The 11,855-nt window shown below is 36.2% G+C and overlaps 2 protein-coding genes and 1 long non-coding RNA gene across 5 annotated transcripts in view; 1 reads left to right on the top strand and 2 right to left on the bottom strand.

Annotated features, from left to right (window-relative positions):
* Nucleotides 1-4,857, top strand: part of LOC127518693 (uncharacterized) — a 31,096-nt gene extending 26,239 nt beyond the window's left edge. The window contains exon 3 of the long non-coding RNA XR_007931612.1: nt 3,775-4,857. This is a non-coding gene — a long non-coding RNA (uncharacterized LOC127518693). The remainder of the gene's footprint in view (nt 1-3,774) is intronic.
* On the bottom strand, nt 658-3,472 carry slc10a2 (solute carrier family 10 member 2). The gene is made up of 6 exons (XM_051905689.1): nt 2,908-3,472; nt 2,492-2,610; nt 2,295-2,383; nt 2,036-2,211; nt 1,738-1,895; nt 658-1,585 (listed from the first exon to the last, which is right to left on the bottom strand). The coding sequence occupies exons 1-6, from the start codon at nt 3,285-3,287 to the stop codon at nt 1,413-1,415; spliced, it is 1,095 nt and encodes a 364-aa protein (XP_051761649.1). The 5' UTR covers nt 3,288-3,472; the 3' UTR covers nt 658-1,412.
* A 17-nt stretch (nt 4,858-4,874) lies between the features above and the next one.
* gtpbp8 (GTP binding protein 8 (putative)) lies at nt 4,875-10,965 on the bottom strand. 3 transcript variants are annotated; one of them, XM_051905692.1, is made up of 6 exons: nt 10,047-10,964; nt 9,740-9,811; nt 9,497-9,627; nt 9,244-9,343; nt 8,523-8,641; nt 4,875-5,318 (listed from the first exon to the last, which is right to left on the bottom strand). In XM_051905692.1, the coding sequence occupies exons 1-6, from the start codon at nt 10,368-10,370 to the stop codon at nt 5,231-5,233; spliced, it is 834 nt and encodes a 277-aa protein (XP_051761652.1). In that variant the 5' UTR covers nt 10,371-10,964; the 3' UTR covers nt 4,875-5,230. The 3 variants fall into 3 exon arrangements, with proteins under 3 accessions (XP_051761652.1, XP_051761651.1, XP_051761653.1); XM_051905691.1 differs by having other exon boundaries at nt 9,713-9,811; nt 10,047-10,963; XM_051905693.1 differs by lacking the exon at nt 8,523-8,641 and having other exon boundaries at nt 9,713-9,811; nt 10,047-10,965.
* Between the last annotated feature and the right edge of the window lie 890 nt (nt 10,966-11,855).

The following is an 11,855-nucleotide window of genomic DNA, read 5'->3' as shown; positions in this document are numbered from 1 at the left end:
TAAAGGCATAGTTCACTAAAAAATGAAAGTTCAGCCATCACTTACCCTCATGTCCTTCCAAACCTGTAGGATTTTCTTTCATCTGTGGATCATAAGTAGACCGTCTACTTAATATCTGCTGATGCTCCTCAATAGACATTCTACTAACTACAAGTAACTTTGCAAGTACATGTCAATTTATTCTACTAACTCTATCCTACCACACCTAACAGTCTACTAATACTCTAATGAGAGTTAGTTGACTTGTAGTTACAAAGTTACTTAGAGTTAGTAGAATGTATAAAGTGGATAATCAATATAAAGTGTAACCAGAAAGTCATACAGGTTTGGAACAACATGAGGGTGATTAAATGATAACAGAATTTTCATTTTGGGTGAACTATCACTTTAAGTTTAAAGTTCTGAAAGATCATTTAGCCATTCTGAACTGATTATTATTCAGCTGAGGAATTCCATCAAATTTTCTGCTATTTCTGAGAAAGTGCATTGTGACAGATGCAATATTTTCAGATCAATTCACAACAATTAAGAGCTATTTCACAACAATTACCTGCATGCAGGGGTATAATACACACCCAACATAATCAAGCTATGGTTAAGTGCAGTCATAAAATTTTACAGAATAATAAAAACTTGAAGTCTTCTAGGATCAAAATCTAACAACACATTTGAATATTAATTTATTTATGGAGATTTCTTCTGCATATAAATATCACCAACATATTAAAAAGTAAAACACATTGTTGAAATGACAATCTAAAACATTTAATAGTTAATGTTTAAATGTTAAAAGTCATTTAAAGCAATGAAAAGCTTCAGAAAAAAAAGGCCCATTGCTTTGGTTCCCATATAAGTGGAAAAGTCCCATTGCTCAAACATGGTAAAAAAAAAGAGCTTCCAATATATAAAAACTTTTCTGTATCATACATAAATAATTTAAAAAGCAATACATTTCTTAAAGGTCCATTACAATTATGTGTCTACAAAGTAACATTCTTAAAAAATTAGCTTACATTCAACCTACTGTATGTTATTTTAAATTATTAAACATTTATCTTCTTTTTTACAACGGTGGGGTAACTTGCATTTTTTAGGGCATTTGAATGAGTCAATGAATTTCAGTAATCTTAAACACTGAATCTACAATGCATTAACTGAATGTTGCAGACCAAAGACAAACCCTAATACGCAATACACAGACAAAAGACAAACCTGTGGACATACTCATCATAAAAACATCTTTGAAGGTTCTTTTTTTTTTTCCCTATACAATGGAGGAAAGTGCATGCAGTTGTCTTGACTGGGGTTGATTTTAACTCCACACTCTCTTATTGAGCTTGAATAGCTTGTTCACAGTTCATGCCTCCAGAAGATCAACGTTGAGCCGTCAGGCTAGCAGAAGGCTGTTTATCTCACAAATTTGTACTTTTGTCCTTATCCTCAGTGTTGCCATTCTCATTACAGTCAAAGCTGCCGTTCTCCAAGGCATAATTCTGCTTATTCTCATCCTCAACGGTGCTATGTGTGCCTTCTCCATCCTCATCTGCCGATGTATTCCGCCTATAGCGCTTGAATGAGTGATGGACTGAAAATACATACAGAAGTTCATGATACAGAGTTATCAACTCTTCAAAATCAAGTGAATGTTTTGATACCCAAACATGCTTATTCCCACAGTGAATAAAACCCTCATATTCCTAATGCTTAAATGCAGAGTAAAGAAGAGTTTAATCTTACTTCCCACTGCAACCCCAGCCACAACCAGTTGGAAGATACTGTAGATTAAGGGGAAAGCGAACATGACCTCAAGCTCCGCAGAGGTGAAGGACAGCTGGGTAATAGTACTTGCCAGCTGGGCATTCTGCATGCCCGTCTCTAATGCGATGGTGCGGCACCTGCAATCACGTTCACGAGAAATAAACCATCAGAGAAAACAGACTTCTTCAGACTTTTATTGAAGCCTCAGAAGATGTGTGCTAACTGCTCCAAACAAACCATCTAATGCTTCATTGGAAGACAAAATTGACATTTTTACCTGTACCAAGGTTGTCCCACAAAGCGTGCCAAGAGAAAGCCCAGCCCAAAGCCGATAAATGGATAAATGGTACCGATGATCCAAAGCGAAGGAGAAATGGTCCATGAGGACTGATACAGCACACCACCGATGACTGCAATGATGATGATGAGGATGATTCCGACCACGGATCCCACCTTTATGTACAAATACATACAAAGTGAAGCAGCACGGCATGTATAAGAATTTACGACAATAAACCCAGAAAAAAAAAACACACCTTGAGGATCTTTTTGGCTGCTTTGGGCCATCTGTGTTTCACGTAAATCCCAACAGCGACAGGCACAAGTAAACTCACTAACGTGATCCCTGGAAAGAACATCAATCCAATTAAGATATAAGATCAAACAAATACATAAAATGGAAAATCTTTTCATTCTTTCAATCTTTTCATCAAGTTATTTGAGGCCGTTTTACCGATGCTGTTGTAAGGGATCTGGATGGTATCGCCTGAAGTCCAGGGTGAGGTGTAGATGAGCAGACAAAGAGGCATCATTCCCAGAGCCAGGACTGAAGAACACGCCGTCATGCTGATGCTATAGGCGGCAGAAATCAGCGTATATGTTGTATAGTTGTGTTATAAAAAAATAAAATACTACTATTCTATAATTCTAAATAATTTTAGAAACTATAATTTGATCTATAAATATAATTTAGCAAACAGGTAAAATATTAAAATATCTAGATTAGCCTAGTAGACATTTTATGTGAACAACGGAAGCAAACCTACAAATGACATTGCCGCATTTTAACAGAGCCTATGTTTACACAGCTTAACTATAGGGACTAGAATGTCTTCACTGTTACAAGAAACATAACATTGACAGTCTCACCTTAGATCCATGTCTCCATCAAGCCAGTAGCAGAAAACATTGGAGCTGGAACCTCCAGGGCAACAGCCCATAACAATGATAACTACAGCCTGGACTGGAAGCACGTCGAAAATCAGAGAAAGTGCAAAGGCTGTGAAAGGCATGATGCCAAACTGGCACAGGAAACCGATAAAAATGCCCCAGGGCCTGCGGATGTGTACCCAGAGCTGTCTTGCCTCGACGGTGCAGCCCATTGAAAACATGACCAAGGCCAGCATGATGGTGAGCGTGGTGCTCATCACCAAGTTGAGGATGTCATTGAACGGATCACGGGGAACCAGGCAGGATGTGCCCGAGCAGATGGTGGCATTTTCAGGGCAGGTGGGCTCTGCTGTGCACATGGTGACAAAAAATGAGTTTGAATGAAGTGGTGAAGAATTAAAAGTAGGATCCTATAGGGTCAATGGCGTAGATTCCAATGGAGAGGGTGCGGGAATGAAGCTTCTTGGAGAAAGTGAGCTAAGATTCCAAAATGTTTCTATACATTTTCATAGACACCTTCTTTCCCCCTTAGTTCCCTCTTTCTTGCATCCCGGGTGACAAAAAGTGAACTTTTACCTGTCCCTAAGAGCTTTAATATATGCACAGGGTCTATAAAATTCAGAGGAAAAAATGTTGAAAAATAATTAACTTGCTACAAATGTTTTATGGGGTCAGTGTCCAATACACATAAAATACACCAAAACACATAAAAGAAAGAGAGTGGGTGAAAAAAAAAAAAAAAAAAGAATGTCATTGTCGAGGTTAAGTTTAGGCACAATAAATGCAATTGCACCCTCTTGCCATTTTATAACATTGTGGCACTTAAATTTTATTGTTTTTCTCCAGGTACGGCCCTGTACCATCACCACCCCCCGCTGTTGCTGAGTAGCTACTTGAATCAATGCTGCGTCAAAGAATACGGATGAAATAATGCCATAAGCTGTATTATTATTTTTAAAGGACCCTTTAGACTAAAGAGATGTATGGTACCTCACTCACTTTCCTTTCAACACAAAACTGCACACACATATACCTTTGGGCACAAAGTTAAAGTTTAAAAACAAAATAAAACATTTTGAGGTGTTTATATAACTGCTTTAACCCTATGACTCTGGACACCTAAGTACAAAGTTCATTGATGGAATTGCTGTATACTGTTCTTTCAGGGAATGTAAAAAAATAAAAACATAAAAATTAGCTTGTTTAATGTTTTTTACTCTCTGTTCAAGGTCCCTTTTTAATTGTTAAGCATAATTTCCCACTCATAATTTTAAAAAGTTTAGTGCAGCTTTTAAGCCTGGGTTATGAAGCCCTGTCCCAGGGTTAGCACGGCTTTTGTTAACAATAAGCACTCATTACACTATGAGACTGATTTTACCATAACTTATCAAAATGAGGGTTTTCAGAGTAACATTTTGAAATTTTAAGTGTACAGGTTTAAAAAAAGTACTGTGAAAAAATAATTCCTGACTATATAGTTTCAGTATTGTTTAGGATATTTGGCCAATTTAATGGATTTTAGTGTCAGGTTGTGTGCTTGTCAAATGCTGTACTCGTTCAATCAAATAATCTTGTAATATACAAAAAAGAATGTTAACCTTGGGGTGAAATCTCAAAATCTGACTTAGTTACCACAATTAAGTAATGTCCAAAAAATTTGTAATGAGGACCAAAACACACTATGTTTGTAACTCACTAAACTCACTATGTCTCCCAATAAACCTGGGAAAAGAAACGAACCTGGGAGATCACTTTCATCAGTAAGAAGTCCATTTGTTATCCATTCACTGGGTTTAACCAATTTGCTAGAATTTAAGTTCAGTAATTAACTAATTCTATAAAAAGCCTTGACAACTGATCTGGAACTTGATCTTATCATCATATCATGTTGATAAGTTTAAGTTTAAGCTCCAAAAGCAAGAGCAGAAGATTAACAGACTCTCACAAACATTTTATGCAACATTTAATGTCATTTATTTGGAAGAAAAAACATTCTAGTTGACTATACAGCAACAGACAGGAACGAGTCCACTCAAATATGCATGTTGTAAAATTATACAAGATTCCTGGATTATTCAGTGAGTTTATTCAGAGCTGCATGAATCCTGAAACCAGTAACAATGGGATTCCTGCCTCTGCATTTGCAAAATAATACATAGGTTCAGAATGTACGATTCAATGCTTTAAAATAATCATTTTCAAAGTGGTCTTTTTCACACCATCCCAGACCATCCCCACCATCATTGCACCCAGATCTCAAATTCATCGGTGATATGTGATATGGTGAGGCAGTGCAGTACACTCACAACTGTTTAGTGGTAAGCTGTAGATTTCCTGTTACGTGTGCTATGAAACACCTGAGCAGGTAAATCCCAGAGAACTGGACTGAACTGCAGGTCATAGGAAGAGAAGAGAAATAAAGATATGTGTATATACAATACAATACAATACAATACATCTTTATTGTCAACTATGGTTGAAATTTTTCTTTGACCACACCAGCGAAAACCAAATACACATACAGACACATACTACAAAACACATAAAAAACCATCATACTGAATCACATAGCTTTTTGATGAATAAATCCTATCGCAGCAGGTACAAAAGACCTTTTATAAATATTAGTCTTTACTCTAGGCATTAAAAATCGTCTCCCTGAGGGCAATAAAACAAACTGATCACACAGAGGATGAGTTGGGTCTTTTAATATAAAATATACTTCGCTTTCCCAACACAGATTATTTTTCTGCTTACAGTTAAGATGCCCATACCATGAGGTTAAATTATAGGTCAGCACATTCTCTACCAATGATTTGTAGGCAATCTCCAATATGTTTTGACTTAGTCCAAACCTACTGATTCTCCGTATTAGGAATAGACGTTGCATACATTTTTTCAAAATATTATTAGTGTTATCCACAAAACTCAGTTTACTATCTATATATGTGCCAAGATATTTAAAATGATCAACAATCTCAACAGGGTGACTCTCTATCATTACAGGCACAACTGCAACATCTTGCCTAGTGCGACTGATAACTAATTCTGTGTTTTTATTTACATTTAATACCAATGCACTCTTATTACACAAGCCCAGGAGTTCCTCAACATATTTCATATATTCAACCGACTCATTTATATCACCTTTTTCAAAAAGTCCTACCAAAGCCATATCATCATAATATATGTTATAATGTATGTTACTTATCACCTTATCTGTGAAAAAGGGACTTCCTGTATTGACACAAAAGCCAATGCAACTGTTTCCAGAACCCCTAGCCTTATCTTATCAAGTTGATAACCATCTGACCACATTAACATATTTCATCTAACAGCGAACCTTCCTCACTCTTATAAAACTACAGGTCAGAGGCACTGCTTTATTTGCATAACAAGATTTATCTAGTTGCTGGTGATCAAGGAAACCTTAGATGTACACTGACATAAAAACCAAAAGAAGTAACTAAGGATCATCACTGCTCAAACACGCATCAGTAAGATGACCCTTGCTGATACAATTAGGAAATAACCTTGATGTGGGCGATAAAGGCAGATTATCACACACATACTTTCATTCAAAAGTTTGGGGTTGGAAATTTTTTGAAAGAAGCATTATAGTAATATTGTGAAATATTACACATAAAAAATGTTTTCTATAATATAATTTATTCCTGTGATGGCAAAGTTGACTTCTCAACAGCCATGACTCCAGTCTTCAGTGTCACACAATCATTCAGAAATCATTCTAACCTGCCGATTTGGTGCTCAAATAACATTTCTTAATATGTTGAAAACAGCTGTGCTGCTTAATATTTTTATGGAAAGTGTAATACATTTTTTTTTCCAGATTTCTTTGATGAATAAAAAGGGCTCCATAAATATTGGCACCCTTGGTAAAAATGAGCAAAACTGACCGTGAAAATGTTTTTTTTGCCATTTCTCCTCTTAGTCTTTCGATTTAAAATATTCACAAAAATCTAACCTTTAATTGAAGGTAATTTATACAAAATATAAATGTGAAATAAATGAAATAAGTATGTTTTTCTCCAACATATGCTGGCACCCCATACAAATTCTAATGAGTAAAAATCTAACTGCAGTATTTTCCCATTCATATGGCATGTTTTTAAGTTCACCTTAGTGATCGCGAAGACTTAAGTGATAATTCATGATTTCCTGTTTCACATAAATATGAAGTGTCACACAGGCCAAATTCCTATAGTCATCCATCACTATGGGAAAGACCTGAGAATATAGTAACGATGTGTGGCAAATGGTTGTTGCATTGCACAAATCATTAAATGGCGATAAGATGATAATTTAATTGGTGAAATACTCATTACCAATATCTGGGCAATAATTAAGAATTTTAAATCAACTGGAGATTGTAACAATCTACCTGGAAGAGGATGTATGACTATATTGATCACACACGCACTGAGGAGGATGGTTTGTGAGGAGGATCAAAGTTGGATAATTGCAGATGCTAGTTGGGTCTTGGGGTCAGAAAGTCCCCAAAACTATGATCAAACTTCTCCTACATAACCACAACTTGTTTGGGAAGATTGCAATAAAAAAGTCTTTGGTGACATCAAACAGCAATCTCATGCACCTACCGTTTGGCACGCATTACTGGAAATTTCAGTGGGACTGGTTTTATGGTCGGATAAAACCAAAATAAAGCTTTTTGGAAAAACACCAGAGATGGGTTAGGTATAGACAGAAGCATAGCCATGCAGAAAAGTACCTCATCCCCACTGTGACGTATGGTGGTGGATCTTTAATGCTGTGGGGGTAATTTTCTTCCAAAGACCCTGGACATCTTGTTAGTATCATAAACTCTGTCAAGTACCAGCAGATATTAAATCAACATCAAGAAAAGAGTCCACAAGCATGGACCTCTGAATCTGAAGGATCTGGAGAGATTCTGTATGGAGGAATGGTCTCAGATCTCTTGCCATATTGCTCATCAACCTTATTAGGCATTACAGGAGAAGATCTAGAGCTGTTATCTCGGCAAAGGGAGGTTACACAAAGTATTAAATGGGGTGCCAATAATTACGGAATACATATATTTCAGAAAAAAAATGTTTTATGATAAGAATTTTTTTCTTTCGACTATTTGACTTTGATTGAAAATAAAAGACTAAGAGGAAAGATGGCAAAATCAAAATTTCACAGTCAGTTTTACTCATATTTACCAAGGGTGCCAATATTTGTGGAGCCCAGTGTATATTTTCTGTCAGGGCTCAACAATTAGGATCTGGGTCAGTATATGAGACCTTTCCGTGTAGTCCATTTCCCTTTCACTCCAGGGCTTGTTTTTTTACATTGTTGTTGCAAAATCTTGATGTTGCAAAATTTGACGACTAGATAATGTTATCTTGCTGACGAACATAAATTAGGTTAGGTCAAAACTGACTTGTGATAGTCTTACAGCAAAAGTGTTTATGAATTTATGCAGTTAAATTATATCTATATAATTTCAGCATAAAAAAATTTTCATTGTTGAACCCTGTATGTGTGTAAACCTTTCTGGAAGCAAAATTATTATTCTTATTATTATTATGATGTGTGTCTATATATCTCACCTCACAAGAAATGGTTGTGGGAAACATGTGCTGGTTTGATTTTTGATAAAGTCCCGAAGCTGTAGAACAAGAGCCAATAAAGCGCCCTGTCGGGTTCTGTCTATTTTTGTTACCACCAGCTAAAACATGACACAGAGAGAAAACTGGTTAAAACCTTATAAACCTTTGAGTTGAAAAAGTATTTTGTACTTGTTCACACTATAATCAATTCTTATTAGTATTTTTAACCCAATCTTTAGGACTGACTCTCCACATAGATATCAAATCACGTATGAATATGGTTTGGATCGAGTTATAAAATGTGTAAAATGTGTAAAAATCCCCATGGAGTTATAAAGTTTAATTAAATTGCATGACTTTTTCAGGTCTAGAAATCACACTTTTAAAATTAGGCTGCCTCATATATCTAGGGTCTTCTACACAGTGGCAACCCTGGTTCTTCAAAGAATAAAGAAAGAAAGAAAGAAAGAAAGAAAGAAAGAAAGAAAAAACTGTTGTGGAGAGGGTGAATTAAGATTTAAAAAATTGTATGTTTTAGTTTATTTTAATCCTTTATTTTGTCTTATTTCAAATGATTTTAAGTCATCTTGATGCCCCCTTGGAAGTTTGCTGAGGCCCTGGTTGAGAACCACTGATCTAGGCTGAGATGTTGCTAAAAGTGTATAGTACTCTATCGACCCCTGCTGGACAGTCATGGTAAGAGCATGAGAGACACACTCACCACAAAAGGCAAATTGAACTCCTGGCACATCTCCACAGCAACTAAATCTGCCTTCTGCAGACCTGCACCTCCATCCACCAACAAGAATGTCCTCACCAGACTAGAGACATTTAAATAAGGAAATCAAAAAAGGAAAACTAAGACTTCCATAACTATATATAGTACACTGACATGAACTTTATCATCTACTTTTTAATCTCAACACAAGCACACAAGAAGAAATATCAGTATCATGAAAACATGATCAACCTACTTTTGACGCTCTTGAAGGTATGGTTCAACCATATCTACAAAGTCCCGTGGGGCCATGTGTCCATACCCGGGCATGTCTACAAGAGTAAACGCCTTTCCCACAGTAAAGAAATTAAGCTTTTTGGTGTGGCCCTGTGTCGTAACAAAGATTGAGAATGATCAACTTCTGAGCACAGTGGAGTGAACAGTGGAGAACATTCATAACATATAGACTCACTGGAGTTTTAGAGACTCGCACATCTACCTCTGGTGCAAGAGAGAACAAGGCACGGATGAGAGACGACTTCCCCACATTACTCCTGCCCATAAAACACACCTGTAATACACACAAGCACACATGAGACACAGTTTGAAATGTCTAATGCAGCGGTTCTCAAACAGAGAAATATATATAATAGTTCTGTTATTATATTACATAGGGGCCCCAAAATGCATTTGGACACAATGACCTTTTCAGCATTTAACTGCACTTTTCTAACCCACGTTTTTGAATCCAAGTACTTCATCATTTAATCAAGTGATGATGACAATTAATGACAACTTTATCTCACCTCTGGCTGTTTAAGAATAGGTACATGGTCCATCCGGACTGCAGAGGTTGAGTAGTCGATAACATGTTTAGAGGAGGGAGTGAACAGTATCTCTGCCTGACGGAGCTCCTCCAAGCTGGGATGGAAGATGTTGAATTCTGTCTGATTGACCTGTGAGGACAGGTGCTCCACCAGACCGCTGAAGGGGTATAGAAGACCCTGACGCCTCCTCTCAGGGAGCAGACACACATGTTTAATGGAGGCCAGCCGATGACCTCTCTGAAGGACCAAAGGCCAACATGATATATGTGTCTGCAGTAGAGGCAGTGACTTTATCCTCAGCATTATGTTAGATCACTCAGTATGACAATTGCTTGTTGATGTCAGTTTTAGGATGCACTGCCATCTGCTTCATGTATTATAATGTGTGTCATATCCATTCATTGGGACTTTGAGTTCAAGAAAGCTTTCTTGTTGTTTTCTGAAGTTTAAATCTTTCCACTAAGATTTGCTAAAATGCATATTATGGTTCATATCCATCCACGTGTTTACATATACAGAGGTCATTCACAAATATTACCAGCATTTAAATCATTTTACAAATAGACATATGCCATCCATACGCTGCCTTTTGAAAAGTTTCAAGAACTTCTAATTACACCCAGCAGTGAAACCCTCTTACTGCAAACCCGTTAACATAAATTCACTAGACTGAAAGTTTATAAAAAATTTCACTGCGTTCCGAAGAACGAACTCTGCTCGTTCAAAAGCACATTTCTAAATGTTATCACATTAACTGAAGAATATGTCTATGTCAGCAGCTATGTACAGAGAGATATATATATAAAAAAGGCAATTTATTGATATTAAGCATGTCGTACTTGTGTACTTGCGTGTGTTACATCAGAACCAAACCGGAAGAAACAAACAAAAGAACAAAGGTTCCACCCTATACAAAAAGACTGCGTGGGAAAATTTTTTTTTTTTTTTTTTTTTTACCAAACCTGTAAGTTTCACTGCTCACTATGCAGCAATGTGTATATTGTGTTCCTTGTATTTAAAGCACTGGAGGAGGGCACAAATAAATAAATCTTCGTTTGGTCCCAAACTAGCTAACCCCTACTACTACTTTAGATTAATTTGAGCATTTTTTTGTCCATTTAATTTCGATGTTTATATAATTTATATTGCTAGAAAAAAAATCACACACATCTGGGCTTAACACTGTATTTTTGTAACCTGTTGTAAAAGGTTACAAACCCTACAGAAAATAAATAGAAAATAAAAATATTGTAAGTTATTATAATTGTATTTGTATGAAATATCATCATGAAAAAAAAATATGAAATTGACCTTGTTGCTATCTAGAACCAGTATGCATTACAATATTGTTTTACTCCCTAAAAAGTAACTAATTGTGTTAGGTACTTTTTATGGAAAGTAATGCATTACTTTTTCTCACCTTGGCTGGGCTTGCTTGTTTGTTTTTCAAAAACAAACAAACAAAATGTTATATTTTTGGCAAATGTAAAGGCCCTTACACACCAAAAGTGAAATGAATTAGGCTGAAGGAAATGCAAACTCACGCCTGTACAGTAGAGGGCGCAGCTCAAACAAATCTTTCAGCTGTGCTGTCATTCTGGATCGCAGAAGAATGGGACGTAGAAGAAAAAAGTTTAACAAAAAAAAAAGGTCAACTACTATAGCAATTAAAAAAAAAAAAGAAAAAAGTATGCAACACAAATGTGATGTTTATCTAAATTCATTTTTACTTATTCATATGGTTGAATCGGATTATCGTCAGCAGCAAAGACATTGGTTAATAAAGTG

Source organism: Ctenopharyngodon idella, chromosome 9 (assembly GCF_019924925.1).
Source record: "Ctenopharyngodon idella isolate HZGC_01 chromosome 9, HZGC01, whole genome shotgun sequence".
NCBI lineage: Eukaryota > Metazoa > Chordata > Actinopteri > Cypriniformes > Xenocyprididae > Ctenopharyngodon > Ctenopharyngodon idella.
The sequence above is the reverse complement of the archived record's forward strand: the minus strand, read 5'-3'. Positions and strand labels throughout refer to the sequence as shown.